Source organism: Triturus cristatus, chromosome 5_2 (genome assembly GCF_964204655.1).
Source record: "Triturus cristatus chromosome 5_2, aTriCri1.1, whole genome shotgun sequence".
NCBI lineage: Eukaryota > Metazoa > Chordata > Amphibia > Caudata > Salamandridae > Triturus > Triturus cristatus.
The window spans coordinates 451,125,827-451,142,490 of record NC_140588.1 but is presented as its reverse complement, the minus strand read 5'-3'; the positions used below and the strand labels follow the sequence as shown (position 1 = coordinate 451,142,490).

At 44.8% G+C, this 16,664-nt stretch overlaps 1 protein-coding gene across 1 annotated transcript in view; it reads left to right on the top strand.

Moving 5' to 3' along the window:
* LOC146823139 (uncharacterized) overlaps nt 1-16,664 on the top strand; it is a gene marked incomplete at its 5' end in the record, with an annotated part of 688,665 nt that overhangs the window by 120,107 nt on the left and 551,894 nt on the right. The window contains one exon of the mRNA XM_085606373.1: nt 10,622-10,754. Coding sequence (XP_085462499.1) covers nt 10,622-10,754 — 133 coding nt within the window. The remainder of the gene's footprint in view (nt 1-10,621; nt 10,755-16,664) is intronic.

The window sequence follows — 16,664 nt, the reverse complement described above, 5'->3', positions numbered from 1 at the left end:
CTTCAAGCGGTTGACATGCAGGACCCTCAAGGGGTTCCTGGGAGACCGCAAGTCCACCAAGTAGGTAACCGGACTCTTGCGCTCCACAACCTCAAAGGGCCGGTCCACGTATCCTGGAGAGCACAGGGCTCCACTGGGGCCATGACCCACACCTTCTGTCCAGGCTGAAGCTCAACCAGAGTGGCATTCTGGTCGTACCACCGCTTCATCTCCTCCTGGCTGGCTTCCAGATTCGCCTCAGCGAGTTGTCTGAAACGCCTAGTCTGGTTCCTAAAGGCCAGCATTTAGCTATATACATCCTGGGGAGGTTTCCTGGGAGATTGCTCCCAGCCTTCTTTGACCAGACTTAGAGGTCCTCTCACGGGGTGTCCATAGAGAAGCTCAAAGGGGCTGAACCCTAGAGATTTCTGTGGCACCTCACGGTAAGCAAAGAGCAGGCATGGTAAGAGGACGTCCCACATACGCCTCATGGGTTCCTCAAGACCCATAATCATGCCTTTAAGGGTTCGTTGAATCTCTCAACCAACCCGTTTACTTGGGGGTGGTAACGAGTGGTGAACTTATAGGTTACACCACACTCCTGCCACAGGGACTTCATATGCTTGGATATGAAGTTGGTTTCCCGGTCAGACACTACCTCGCGAGGTAATCCCACTCTGGAGAAAATTCCCATCAGTGCTCGTCCCACCACGGGGGCCGTCACAGTCCTCAGAGGTATGGCTTCCGGGTACCGGGTGGCATGGTCCACCAAGACCAAGATGAACCTGTTGCTCATGGCTGTCTTGGGGTCCAGTGGCCCCACAATGTCAATAACCAACCGTTCAAAGGGGGTGCTGACTACAGGGAATGGCTGGAGAGGAGCCTTGCGCTTCCTCCCGCTCTTACCACTTGCCTGGCAAGTCTGACATGTCCTGCAGTGAGTGTCTAAACTCCTGTGCATTTGGGGCCAATAAAAATGGGTGACAAGTCTTTCAAAGGTCTGGCCTGCCCCAAATGTCCTGCCAATGGAACATCATGAGCCAGCCCCAGTATGAAGGCTTTGAAGCGCTCGGGTACCACCAGCACACGGGCTGACCCAGGCTCAGCAACCTTAGGCTCTGTATACAGGAGATCATTCTCCCAGTAGATCCAATGTGATCCAGACTGATCACCTGCTGCCTGGTCTGCAGCCTGTTGCCGCAGACCCACAAGAGAAGGGCATTCTTTTTGCTCCTTGCAGATTTCCTCCCTGGAGGGTCCTCTTTCTTGCTGCCAATGGGTCAGCTCAGGCAGGTCCCCCAGTTCGGCTACCTGCCCCTGTAGGCTCCAGGGCATCCCCCTCAGGGTCCTCACAGATACCTGAAGAGTACCAGGGACCCCCCCACTGAAAGGGAACCTGAGCCACCTTGCAGTGACTCTCTGTGTTGTCAGCGGCAACAACTGGGTAGAATGCTCCAGGGACAACCTGCTCTTGAGACACCAGGTGACACTTGACAACTGTCACGCTGGCTCTTATATCTCTAAGAGCCTCCACTCTATGGCCATTGATGGTCACCCACTGCCTGTATTTTTTAGTGTTATCAGGCAGCTGGGTCCTGGGGACCCCCTCACAGTCTCCTAATGAGACAAGGGACATCTCTGTGGGACCCCACCCACCTTGGGCACCCATCTCCTCACCCAGGGCTACACTAGCCAACTGCCGGGGGGCTGCACCAGTGGGTGCTGGTTTTCCAAACAGGCGACACTTGGGTTCATTGGCAAAATGACCTAGTTCTCCACATTTGTAGCATCTCGGGGGCCCTCTTTGAACAGGTGGACCTGTCGGGGCCCCTGACGGTTCCTAGGGGGGAGGCTGAGAACCTTTCCCTTGGTTCCCTTGGGGATTACTTTGGGGCCTCCCATGGAACTCCCTCTGTTTAGCCTTGTCCCCCCCACTCTTCTGCTGGGGACCCTACCAACACTTGGCTGAGTCTCCCACGTGACCCTTTTGGACCCTGGTACTGACCCAGCGGTCCGCCTCCTCAGCAAGCTTCCTAGGATTAGTCAGCCTACTATCAATCAGGTGCTGGCGTAGCTCAGGAAAACAGTTACTTGACAAGTGCTCCCATGCAATCAAATCAAGAAGTCCCTGAAAATCATCAACTTTTCTATCCTTCACCCAACCATCCAATGCTCTGCAGAAAAAAGTGACATATTCAACATAGGTACTGTTTGCTATATTTGTGCAACCCCTGAACCTCTGTCTATATATCTCAGGGGTCAAACCATATCTAGACATCTATGCATCTTTCATGTGGGGGTAGGAATTATAGACATAAGAAGGCAAGTCTAGCAGTGTGTCCCGCCCCTCACTAAGGAACTGTCCCCACAACCCCGCTCCCCAATCCTTCTCAGGGACCCGGTGGGAAGACATGGCTACCTCATAGGCCTTGAACCACTGTCCAATATCATCATTTTAAAAAAATTCCTTCACCACATCCTTAGGGATGTACACTCTAGATTCCACAGGCATTGACGGTGTGCTGCCACCAGAGGGAGCAATTTCTAAGCTCTAGGCTTTCAACTCCAACTCCCTCAAACCCCTTTCATGTTCAAACTGTAGTTTCTTCTCTTCTAGGGCTAACTTTCTACTTTGCATTTCAAATTCTAACTGCCCACTTAACTTGAGCTTGGTCAGCTCCATTTCGTGCATCCTACACTCTTTTCTATCTGCCAACTCCTCTGGAGATAGACTTTTACCAGAAACACTGCTACCGGCAGGGGAAGGGGTTTTCCTTCCTCTTGGACCCACTGGCCTATCCAACTGCTCCTCTGCATTATCATCATCAGTGGCATTCCTTGCTTCTACCCAGGCCCTCAGCGCCTTGTAGAACTCTGCCTTGTTTTTGCATCCAGTAGTGCAAACATTACATTTCTTGCAGAAGAATTTCAGCTGTTGTACTTTGTAGCTTTCCAGTTTCTCTTCTTCCCATTCCCATTCATTATCAACAGAGACTATGGATGCTGCTTTCTCCACCATGGTTAAGTTTGGCAGTACTCAAAAATAGAAAGTCCCAAAAAGAAATCTACCAACAAGTATTGGTTGCGTATGGTCTGCACTCACTAAGTAGTGTTCACCAATCACTGTACATGAGTCACAAATGCAAGTCCAGAATCCTCACCGCTGCCCACCAATGTTAGACTTGGGGGTCTCCAGTTGGCACAGGTATGCACTTGTGACAAATAGGGACCCTCGCCTCTAGTCAGGGTAGGGGGGTACACTCCTAAAATAACCCCTGCTCACCCCCTTGGTAGCTTGGCACGAGCAGAGAGGCTTATCTCAGAGGCAGTGTGTAAAGCATTTGTGAACACATACAGTAATCAAGTGACAGCACTACAGATGGACACCACACAGGTTTTATATAAAAAATAAGTATTCTTTATATAGATTTACCACAAGACCATTAAACGACAAAAACACACAATACTGTTACTTTAGATGGTAGAATTTAACTTAGTTCTCTTAAGTTCTTAGATGCGACACTTTAAGTCAATGTACCTTTTAGATGCGACACGCAGGGCAACGAAAGTGTTGCAACGATGTTGATGCGTTGAAGATTTTGGTGCAAAGAAATAAAGACGTGAAGATATTCCAGATGCGGTACGCTTCTCCGATGTTGCGAGAAGACTCGAGTCGATGCTTCAGCTGCAGCGGCGACACCCTTTACGCGATGCGACGACAGCAGCCTTGGCAGCGGCAATCATCTCCGATGTTGCGAGACGCTTCCGCTCGATGCGATGCTGCAGCGGCGACACCCCTTTACGCGAAGCGACGACAACAGCTCCGACGGCGGCACGCCTCTCCGTAGATGCGAGGCGCTGTTCTTGATGCAGTGCAATGCGACAACTACGATGGCTGCGATGGCGACACACTTCTTCCACGATGCGAGACCCTTCTCTTGATGCGGTGCAATGCGACAACTACAATGGAAGCGATGGCGACACGCTTCTTCGGCGTTGCGAGACACTTCCTGGATGATACGAGACGCTTCTGCTCGATGCGATGCTGCAACAGCGACACCCTTTACGAGATGCGACTACAACAGCTCCGACGGCGGCACACTTCTCCATTTTTTTTTTTTTAAACTCTTTTTATTAACATTTTCATTTTCAACCAGTACTGCAATGCCATATCGTTCTTGCCAACGTACATCACAGTGTCCTCGTTTCAGCCTTTGTCGAGCACTAAGGATCTCTTTCGGTTCCCTCAGGACCCCAGCACCCTTCTCCTCAACCACATCATACATTTCTTGTCATGCCTCTCTATACACACCCCAGCTAGTCGGAATCGTCCACACTTCTCCATCTTGAGTCGCGGTTCCAGCTCCTTGGGACACGCAGTCCCTCAGAAGGCCCAACAACAGCAGTAGGCACTTCCAAAGAACTCTGGGGAGCTTGTGGGTGAAGTCTGTTGTCCCTGAGACTTCAGCAGGAGGCAAGCTCTTTGCCAAGCCCTTGGAGATTCTTCACAAGTTGAGCAAAAGTACACACAGAGTTCCTTTCTCCTCTCTTTGGCAGTAAGGCAACCACTGCAGGTCAATCCCCCAGGTTCCGGGATAGTTTCCTCCTCAGTTCCTTCTGGCTCCTCCCTCAGCAGAGGTTCTTCTTGTTTTCCCAAAGTGATCTAAATTCTTGGGATCAGGGTCCCAATACTTATACCCCAAAATCCTTTGTCCTCTGAGGGCAGAGGGGACTTTGCCTTGTTCAAACCAGTTCTGCTCGGGCCTGGAGCACTTTGTTTACCTGACTCCTTCTTTCCTTTCAGAGTGCAGGGCAGATACATGTGACGCACCACAGGAGGTGGAGCCAGCATTGTGGAGGGAAGGCACAGCCCTATTCAGGTCCCAGGTGCAACTCCTCCCACCCATCTAGATGCAGATCTCTCTATTCACCACTGGGGCACCTCACCCTGTCTCCTGGAATTCCCCAGCCCTGTCACTCAAACTCCAGACAGGGAATACACAGCCTAGCAGAGGCAGATTTGAATGGTTAGACAAGAAAATGCCTACTTTATAAAAGTGGCATTTTCAAACACAGGATGTTAAAACCAACTTCACTAAAAGATGTATTTTATCATTCTGAGTTCAGGCATACTAAATTTGAATTTCTACCATGTTCCCTGGTTCTGTTAGGATTATAAAATGTAATAACCAAACTGCCCGTTCTGGCCTATGGAGAACAGGTAGCCTTGCAATAGTGAAAAACGAAAATGGCTGTAATTCACTACTAGAACATGCCACACACACCAGGGCATGTCCTACCTTATCCTTACAATGCACCCTGCCCTTGGACCTACCATAGGGGTGTCTGATATATAGAAAAGGGAAGGTTTAGGGACTGGCAAGTGGGTGCACTTGCCCAGTAAGCATGACAGTACCAGACTGCACGCAGGCTCTGCAATGGCAGACCTTAGACACATGTTTTCAGGCTGCTTCTGTGGGTGGCACAACCAGTGCTGCAAGCCCACCAGCAGTATTTGGATTTACAAGCCCTGGGCACTCCTGGTACACTGTACTAGGGTCTGACAAGTAAACCAAACCAATCATGGAATCACAAATCATACAGCAATTTACAATAGGGAGCACTTGCACTGTGGCACTGGACAGCAGTGGCACAGTGCCCTGAGCAACTAACACCAGCAAAAACATATGAGGCACAGCGAAAAATTGGAAGGGAGACCCACGCCAATGTGCCAGGTCTAACATTTCCCTAGATGGCCTTTGAGCCCGGGGCCAAAAACCCAGGTGCCCCCCTTGCAAAGCGAGGTCATTTTGTGATAGGTAATTTTGATGTCTCCACAATACGTGAGGTACCATTTGTATCAGGAGACTTTGGAGAATGCGGGGTGGGTGGAAGTTTCTGTGATGGAAAGTTCTGGAACCTGTAGGGGTCCACAAACTTCCCGATTGCATTGTGTTATTTTATGAAAATCTTTTAACTGTTTTGTACCCTTTTGAAATATCTTGTGAATATAAATTTATGCTTTTGAAATATAGACACATGTGCAAGAATTTCTTTTCTGATTTAAGCAGAAAATAAATTCTTGCACATGTGTCTATATTTCAAAAGCGTAAATTTATATTCACAAGATATTTCAAAAGGGTACAAAACAGTCAAAAGATTTTCATGAAATAACACATTACAATCGGGAAGTAAACTTCCCGATTGCATTATGTTATTTCATAAGAGGTTTACTTCCTGATTGCATTGTATTATTTCATGAAAATCTTTTGACTGTTTTGTACCCTTTTGAAATATCTTGTGAATATAAATTTACGCTTTTGAAATATAGACACAGGTGCAAGAATTTCTTTTCTGATTTAAGCAAATTGAAATAAGTTTATTTGAGTTTGAAAGAATTTAAATGCGAGCTACGAAATAGAGCTTGCTAACATTGAATGCAGAATTAATGTTTATTAATGTATGCCGTAATCAATCCCTTGAAGGCACACTTAGTAGTCAGTTGCAGCATCCTGAATCGTCCATGTGCAAGGGCGGTCGTATCAGGGCCAGGCCTCACCATTCAACTTGTCTGCCAGTCTAATCCAGAAGGCTCCAGCCACGCCCAGGCCTGTAGCCAGGTCTTGCTGCATTCAGCAATGGCCCGTCATCGGTAGAGTCTGCATGCGTCTCACTCCCTCTGTCATGGGGACCACTGATCTTCCACCCCGCCTCAGCCCCACCCGGTGCAAATGACTGTGGGCTGAGACCGCATGCGAACCGACACATTTCACAGATGCCGCGTTTCGCTACCAGGAAGTCGCCCACCAAGCCCAGGCCCCTCCCTTCTCGCTTCATCAAAAGCAGGGTCCAAATCTCACCACCATCTCCCAAATACTACTTTTTTGGGGGTGGTGGGGTGCAGGAGCCACAGGACATGCCCCGCCTCAGCCGAACATCTAGCCTGGCCTGGGCCGCAACCTCTTTCACCTTCCAGGTGGCCTCAGGCAGCTCAGGTCACATAGATGCAGCACTTGGACTCCTCAGGTGGCTTAAGGGAGCAAGGGATCAGTCTCCTTGGGGCCCGTCCTTTGCCTCTGGTGCCCTCAGCAGTCTCTGTCTCGGACTTGAGAACAGGGGCCTCAGCCTGGCCCTGTGCAGTCACAGCCAGCTCCACTGCACTCTTTGTCCTCACCGCGCCGGAGGCCACCACCGGCCCCTCTCGGCCATGCATTTCAAATAGGCATCACGGGGCTCCCCTCTACTCAGTCATATATGTTGTGGGATGCTCTGACACCCCAAGGGCAGTCCCATTGCTGGCCACCAGCCCAACTCCCCGGACAGCAAAGAATTAATATTGGACCGACGCAGAGCCAGGGATTCACACATCCGCCATTGTTCGCAGCCTGGCCACACCACTGGAAGTGCTGTTAACCCATACTCAGACACAGAACCTCACCAATAGCTGGCTCACCAAATCTAAGCAGATAATTTTTGGGCGCAGAGAATGTCGCCCTTAGAAGGTGTACAGTTATGAATCCTGCAGCCTTGTTCCCCCTTCCTGGAAGTGAAATTGCAAGTGATGATGGTGAACATGATTGCCTTGACATGACTGAACTGTGTACAAAGCCAAGACCCGATATACAAGATGTGCGTCAGCCTGAATCAGATCATGTTCTGTATGTTGATTGTTATTGTTTGCGAAATCATGAAGGAAATCTGAAAGCTGCCTATGCTGTATGTACAGTTGTGGGTGCTGTGGAAGAGTCATGGCTGCAAAGAGTGTTTTCAGAGCCAGAGGTGGAGTTGGTATCCTTGACAAGAGCTTGCTGTGTTTCAGACCAGCTAAGATTGCTGATATTCACCAACAGTCAATACGCATTTGGTGTTCTACATGACTTTGGGCAATTGTACACAGCCTGGATTTATGACTTCTTCTGGTTTGCCAATATTAAATGGAGAAAGTGTGAGGAATTTCTTGCAGTCCCTACAATTGCCCGCCCAAATTGCAGTGGTGAAATGCGTTGCTCATAGATGGGGCACTGATTATGTAACTGTTGCCAATCGTTATGCGGATGAGATAAAAAAGAATGTGCCTTGAATACCCATACTTTTAATGGGGGTCCAATCATTGAAAGTTCAGACGTCACAAATTGCAACTTGTAATTATTTGCTGTTGATACTTTGGAATGAAGTTAAAAGATTACTGGTAGAAATACCAGAAGCTGAAAAGCAAGGTTGGATTAGAGCTGGTTGCACCAAAAGAGAGGATGTTGTGTGGATTTATACTGATGGCAGATCTGTGTTATCAGATAGCTTGTTACCACCTATGGCTGGACATTACCATGGTCCCGCCCAGGTCCAGACTTGGTTTAATACAAGAGTCAGATTGGTGTCTGAGAATTTGTGTCACAATTGTGTAGTGTAAATGCAAGAGGATGATGGATGGAGGGCTGAAACTTTTCAGACTTTCACCCCCAGTCACACATCTGGGTTGAATCCATCATCATTCTTTAGCTCACTTCACCACCTCAGTTAAGACCCAGCTATATGCATATCAATATTGACCCTGTGCCTCATGGGAACAGTCCAGCCCAAACTGCCAAGCCAGGTCTTCCCTGAACCGGAAACAAGCATCCTAGGACCGGTTTCTGGACAATACATGTTTCTTTATGTATTGTTTTCTAATGTGTTGCATTTCAACGTGTTGCATTATAATTTGTTCACAATTTTTTCATGCACTATTTGTCATTGTGGAAGAAAAATACAGTGTTGTCCGATATATGACATGATTTAAATGGCATAGTTTCATGTTTAGTGGTATAGTTAAGTGAAATGAATTGCACAGACTTTAGAAGTACAGTCTAAGGTTTTGGTTAATCATTGATATGTAGCGAATGGTATATCTGGATATCCTTATTCTTATGCACTATTGTAGTGGTCCAGTCCAGGTAGTTTAAGGACCCAAGCCTTCTTCTGTCCAAAAACTATTACAAAAGATGAGCATCCCGATAGATTAGCAGAGAAGGTACTTCTGCTGACACTGAGGGTCCTTGCATGCTGAGAAATCACCACGCAGTGACCTGACATCTCGTGAGGGGTGTTCAGTTTGTGAGTAAGACAGGGTCCTTCACTCTGTCCCATCAGGTAATCGGGCTGGATCGTCCCTTGGGGAGATTCTTGGCTCTACACCTACACACACTCTAGGTACACTTAGAGTAGGGTCCGCAAGTAGCAGTACGACTGATTACTGCAGTGTTTTGTATGCCTGCATATATACATTAGTTTAGTACCATGGTAGAACTCTACCTACTATATATGGTTTTGGTGCTTGTAATCACGTTTATCTGCTTCGGTCTCCTAATCCTTGCAGCACGCATATTTTATGCAAGAATAACGTGGGTTCAATAAATAATGAAAACGTCCCGCTTTGTATTTGTATTTTTATCTGAGAGTAAGTGAGCACGAGTGACTGAGCGAAAGGTTCAGTACTGCTTTTACGATCCCTGAGGGGACAGGGTTGTCATGTTCAGTGGTTGCTAGAAACCATTTGCTCCCTGATAGGTTAGAGAGGCTTACAGTGGCAATGCGAACTAGCTGGTCTATAGGCCAACATATCCTGCGGGGTAGTCTGGAATCAGTCCTGACACCAAGCCCTTTGTTTATGTTGTTGGAACAATGTGCAGATCCTATAGATTAGTAGGAACTACGTGACAATTGGTTTGTGTGATTTTGGCCTGAGTAAATGTCTTTAGGAAGTTTAGACTTCCAGTTGTCATCCTATACCTCTACAGCATGGTATTGAGGAGGGTGTATTTGAACTTGATCATCAACTTGTAAGTTGGTTACCAATTCCTGGTCCTCTTGAGTAGCCAACAGTTGACACCGTAATTTCCTTCACCCTCAATGCTACGAGCAAGGTCCATTAGGGGACCAAAGTGAGAAAATGTAAAGCTTTTTAGCAGTAAGAGTAAAATAATTGGACCCAGTTAAAACAATGGATCACCATAGATGAAGATATGCCACCTGAAGTTGGAAGTTAGGGCAAATGTGGGACAACCAGAACTTAGTTTTCTTCTTAACATTAGCACACTTAGCACACTGATTCTACCTTTCTAGTTATAAAAGTGAGGTTAAGCCTTATAGTAATTACCTTTTTTGTTTCAAAACTCGGCATGCATGTGTTTATGGATTTGCTTGATTTGTAAAATTTGTAAAAGAATGAGTGCTGGGGCCCAAGGTCTTATTCCAAAGTATGCAGTTGGTGCAATTAAAAGTCAAGGTGCAGAATACTCAAACTGCTCAGTCTTGAATACCACTCATGCTTCGTTAATCCACCACCAAACACTCCCTGCCTCTTTTTCTCATTTTTTCAGGTTCTTGTCCCTTCCTGCTTTCTCAGTTTGTCACGTTTAACAGCCTTTCTCTTCCTCTGTATTTCCCTCTTTTGTGTTTTTCTCTTTCTTTCTGTGGATCAAAGTCTGTTGAGAAAACATAGGTGCTGGTGGGGTCCACCTGCAACTACCAGCTCAAATTAACTACTGGCTAGACGATTCCATATTCTACAGTCAGTTTTGAGTGAATGGATATGCCTATCTGGTATATATCTGTAGGACATTAGAGAGCGGACACTCACGAATGACATTCAAAAATTTATTTTAAGGTTTTTGGAAATGCTGACCGAAGAGTTAGAGAAAGCAGCAAAAGAAAAGGAAGGCCACAGTGGGACACAGGATGGAATTAGAACGGGTGAACAGCATCGAAGGAAACTTTTGCTTCGTTCCAAAATGGAGGAGGTTAGAGATAATCATTTGAAAGTATTAAAAAGTGCCTTTGTGTTGTTCATGGCATGCACTCTTTATTGACTGTCAGATACTTTACATGTTTAGTAACACCCTAGATATTTGCACTCGGGGGCTGTCTGTTCACTTTCACAAACAGTTGCTAAAAAATTTTGCTCCGGGGAACATCTCAATTTTCTTTTTTTATCAAGCATATTTAATTAAAAAAATGTCTTCGAAAAGTAAGCAAAGTTTACAATTTATGAATTCTTCTTTATGCTGATATGGCGACAAATCCCATTCATAAAGTGGAAGACAATGAAGCATGCATAGAGACTCTGTTATGATATTAAAGATGTCTTCTAACAAATGCATTTATTTTCTTTTAAGACTGCCCTGAACTAACTTAACCAGTTTAATTATGTACAATAAAAACGAAACATGATAACAAAACAATAACTTGACAACGAAAATATAAGTGCAAATATGGATTCTTTTTAGTTAAAACCTTTCCCAAGTTTAAAACAGAATTGTGACATCTTCCTTTCCCAGAACATTTCATATTTCTCTATAATTAAAACCCTTATAGCTTTAATTGACTACTACTGAAAATAGTTTCTTATGGTTTTACCTACATTCTTTCTCTTGAAAGGTTCCCACATCTTTTAAATTTTTTTGTAAACAGATAAAGATACGTGTCCTATCTTAAGGAAACGCTTAAGGCAGTTTGTTGTCAAAAACATATATTTAGGCAGCAGGTCTATACAAGTCAGGCTCATATGATTTTAGCATGGCATTAGCGTGGTTAAGTACAGCCACATTTCATAGTTGTGACAAATTGGGTTGTTGGTTGACTCGTGTGTGAGCCCTGGTCAACCAACAGTCACAATACCTTGCAGGGTGAGCCACAAAAAGGCAATAAATTAACCTGTGCTTAATCCTGGGGAGATGGCACAAAAAAGCAGTCAGGCTTAATTTAGAAGCCATGTGTAAAGTTTTTACGCAGCACACAAACCAGATCAAAGTGAAAGCACAAAACAAGAAAAATCCCAGACCAATTTGAATAGAGTAAGTTGTCATTTTTGATACCAAAACGACAAAAATCCAATCAGTAGAATTAGAGTTATGAATTGCTAAGGTTTTTTGTAAAAAAGTTAAAGGCTAAAAAAATCAAAGCACCAACTGTGGACATCTAGTTATGAGGGACCTGGTCAGAGTCAAAAATATGCCGACCACGATTAAGTGTGGCTGGAATACAAGAAGTGGATAGGGCTTGGTTAGCCCTTACCTTCAGACGTGTCTGATGAGGGAGCTCCATTGCAGGATAGCCTTGGGTCAATGCTGCGGTGAAGAGTTCTACATCTGAACTTAGTCTCTTTTTTGGAAGTTGAATATCTCCATCAGGACGAGGCAGAGGGCTGTACCCCAACACAGTTCCACAAGGCTGGTTACCCCTTTGGCAAAAAAACGCTGAACAGGATTTGCTGCTGCAGGGAAGAACGCAGCGGGAGATCTGACTGGTGATTAATTTTGGCAGGATAGGCACCCAGGTTGGTCCTGGTCTCCTCATAGTTCTCAGAGCAGTGCAGTGTTTGGTCAACATTTTTGTAAGTACTCAGTTTTTTTATTTGTCTATCTGGGCACTTTTAGTACCACAACCAAGGGTCCAGGACTGGTTGGACACCACTTGGGGGTTCAGGACTCACTCAGGCTGCGTCCAGGTGCACGTTTAAGATGGTGGGAGCCTTTTGTGTCCCTGTGGTTCTGAACAGGAGACCATCAAACTAGATGAAGATGTAGGGTTCAACAGCTGGGCTGGCCTCTGAGGGTTCACAGCAGGCTCAATGCAGCAAAGCAGTCTTGCAGAGTGCACAGAAGATCGCAGCAGCAGGCAGTTCTCTGAGAGTCCTTTCACAGGTCCAGGAGTGGGCTGTAGAGTTGGTGTCTGACATCCCATTTTTATACATTGGTTTCCTCCTTCTGGAAGGTGGAAGAAGCTTCTAGACAATGGCTTTAAAGTGAATGGAATTTCATGACTTACCTGCCCTGGCTCCAAGCTGGCTGCAGTGACAATTTGAAGGCAAAGCACTCCCTATTCAGTTGCTAGTTAAGCTGTCCTCAGCATTGTCCCCCCATCCTGCCGGCAGATGGCCCAGTCAGGTACACCTAACCCCTCCATTGTATCACTGTCTGGGATGAATTCACAAAGTCTAACTGTGATTTACACCCAGTCGTGTGACTCAAGACAGTCTGCATGCACAAAAGGAATAAGGGCAGAAAACTGCCTACTTTCTAAAAGTGGAAATCTCAAAATTGTATTAAAAACCCGCCTTTACCCTTAAATAGGGCTTTTCATTACAATTCCAAAGGCACCAAACATGGTATAGCTACCTGCTCTCTATTGGAAATTATTGCTTATTACATATAGTAAGGAATCTCCAATGTTATCCGTTGCACCCTGTCCTATGGGTTTCATAGGGCCTACCGTAGAGGTGGCATATATGTGGTAAAAGGGGAGTTTAAGGCTTGGCAAGGGGGTTTTCTTTCCAAGTCGACAAGGCAGTTTAAAACTGCATTCAGGCTGCACTGACAGGCATGGGACAAGTTTTAGGATGATACTTAAGTGGGTGGCACAATAAGTGCTGCAGGCCCACTCGTAGCCCTGGGTATATGGTTTACGATGCTACAAGGGACTTTTTAGTAAATTAAATATGCCATCTGGGTACAAGCAAATTTTAACCATGGTTTTAGGCGAGTGAGCACAAGCACTTTAGCACTGGATAGCAGTGATAAAGTGCACAGAGCCCTAAGGCCAACAAAAATAAGTCCAGAAAAATGGAGGCAGTCAGGCAAAAAAGTTTGGGGGAAGGGCACCCTGGGCTGACAGAATTAGCAATAGTTTTCGAATCTTTGAGTTTAAGAAACACTATGAAAATGATGTGTGATGCCATGCTTTAAAAGTTACACTATTTTACTCTTTTCACTTTAATATCTGTCTTAAATGAGTATATGCTTTTGAATGATTTGTGACAACTTCACTTCGTGAATTTATATGCTTTTGAGATCCCAATTTCTATCTTGTGGTCCTGTATGATAATCTGTCGTCCCTAATATTTGCTTTGTGCTGTAATGTGTCAAAATTAGCTTGAGAAAGAAAATGAAGACGATCTGTTTGATTGGTTCAACCCAATTTATTGTAAAAGTTTATTATTCTTTGTACTATAATCTTTCACTGTGAATATTTTAATGTGTTTTGTAAAATATCAACAATATTGAGAATGCTCCCACGAGCGAAACATGACAGTTGCACATACTATGTAAGCAGAATTGTCAACGTGTTTTTTAGAAATACAATGAATGCTGTATGAAACCTTTCCTACAAATCTTAATGGACCAATTACTGCTCAGACAAACCTAGGGGCATATTATCAAGCACTGCGCTAAAATTATCGGCGCTTTCGTGGCAGAAAACTGCCACTAAAGCGGCAATAATGGGCTTGATAATATGCCGCAGAGAATTACAATAGAAGCCCATGTTGACACCAGAACATGGGCTTCTATGGGAATTCTCAAGGGCATATTATCAAGCCCATTATCGCCGCTTTAGTGGCAGTTTTCTGCCGCTAAAGCAGCGATAATTTTAACGCCGTTTCTTGATAATATGCCCCCTAGTGCGTATTCTACCTTAAGACATATGTTTCTGTTTCTCAACTCTCTTCAGTTTTCTGATAATAGAAATCATTAAAAATGCACTACAATCCTGTTGCTTCTAAAACCTGGTTTGGCGGTCATTTCTTACAAAGACGAAAATGACATCTTAATATCCTATCTCTCACATCCTATGAGGTCACTGAATTCATATGTATTGCAGTAGTCTGCTGGAAAATCAATGCAGTTAACTGCTCACTACTCTAGCATGCCATAAATAGATCAAGGGTTCTATAAAGAAAGGTTATAACTTTATGATTAAGTTACGCCCACTCCTGTGAATAAAATATGGATTTTGGTCAATTCATGAGAAATCTTACTACAAGCCACCATAATGGGATAATTTAAGTATATAAAAAACTCTGCCAGAAATTCCGACTACATCTTACCCATCCTTCAAGAACTCTACCGACCCTGCATCGAGGCAACAATGACATTTCTTTCGGATGCCTTGCATACAAAGTCATCAACCTGTACTGCGTCGCACCACACTAGTTTTCTTACCATATTTGGGGGTCAAAAAGGTACGAGAGGTCAAATCATACCGTACCTCGAATTGAGATCCGATCTACACCAACAGTACTGACATTCATTCAAGAAACGATTTAAAACAAATCTTTTCTGTGTCCACCTGAATTCTTTTTACATGGATATGACTAGCCTGAGAACTCTCTACATCCAAACTTCCTAATTGCTTCTAACCTGTCATTTGATTTGGGCTCCTGTTAGATCTACACTCTTGTCTCATGCTTACTTGTAAAGCATCTTCACACCTTACAGTTTTGAATTACTGTATAGCACAAAAAATTTAGTAAAATAGACCATCATTAGTGGGATCAGGAACTTGCTAAACAGTGAACTTTTTCAGTTCTATTCTTCTTATCTCCAGTAGAACAATTTCCCACGCATGACACATTTTGTTAGGCACATCTTTTCCGTTCTGAAATTATTAGTGTAATTCACCTCACTTTTCACTCCAATGGTCATTGGTGTTTGATGTCCCTAAATGCCTCTTTATTTATAGGTGCATACAAAGTAACTCCCACCCCTTGTTCCATACTCTTTTTTTTTTTTGTATTTTTTTTTTTTTATCCTCATATGCCTTGAGAAAAGAAAACCAGATTCCATTTGCACACCTAACTGGACATAGCCGTGGCCCTCTGTGCTTGTGTGCTGGAAAAAACGGAAACAGGGAAGGGGAGGAGAGGGTGCTCAGCTCTATCGTTTTATTGCCCGGGGTTTTTGGGAGCATCGCAGTCCACCTCACCTTCTCGCTTTTCACTCCACCGCATTCCCCCAAGCGTCTGAGCGCTGAATGGGAAGCATCAAATGGAGACATGCCAAGTTAGCCGGACGAGGCTTTGCAGGCGTAATCATCGGATATTCAAAAGTGTTTGCTGTTCGCACCACTCCAACGCGGGGGACCAAAAATGGTGATTCTTGAAAGCTCTCATATCCAGTCCAGCCACATATTTAATGGAAAGCACCCAATCAGAAAAATTAGGGGGGAGTACAGCTATCCATTGCTTACAAATCTCTCTGCGAGCCAGTAGTATGGCATAGAAGAACAGCTTAGAATTATTAACCGTAACCTTTTCTAAGGAGTCTACACATCCGAAGATGACCATCGGGATGCTTACCTTAATGTTGATATCTAGCATCTTGGACAGTGCATTACTCACGTCTTTCCAAAATACCTGGATTTCGGGACATTCTAGGAACATGTGAACATCATCTTCTTTCAAGCTCCCACACTTAGGGCATGCCACATCACCTCCTCTTCCAAACTTAGACAGCCTCTGAGGCGTCCAATAGGCTCTATGGATGGAGAAAAGGTGATTTCTTCTTAGATGCGCGGATTTAACAGTTTTAAAAAGCATAGACATAGATACTTGCCACATATTTTCCAGCGACGACCCCGGCAAGCATCTTCCCCATAGCTCTGTTGGGAGAGTGAAAGCTCCATCTTCCAATTCAACCATCAACCAATACATCAAGGCCAGCTCTTTTTTAATAGTTGCTTCTTTTATAAGTGCATCTTCCAGATCGTTCTGTTTTCCTATCACAGTGATAGGATCTTGGCACCAGCTTTGTATTTGAATATACTTGAATCTTGATATCTGTTGGTTCGTTAACTGATTACAAGTATCCCAGCTTATTAATTGTGCTTCAGGCAAAATGTGATTCCATCTGGTTAGGCCTGCCTCTTTCAGTGGT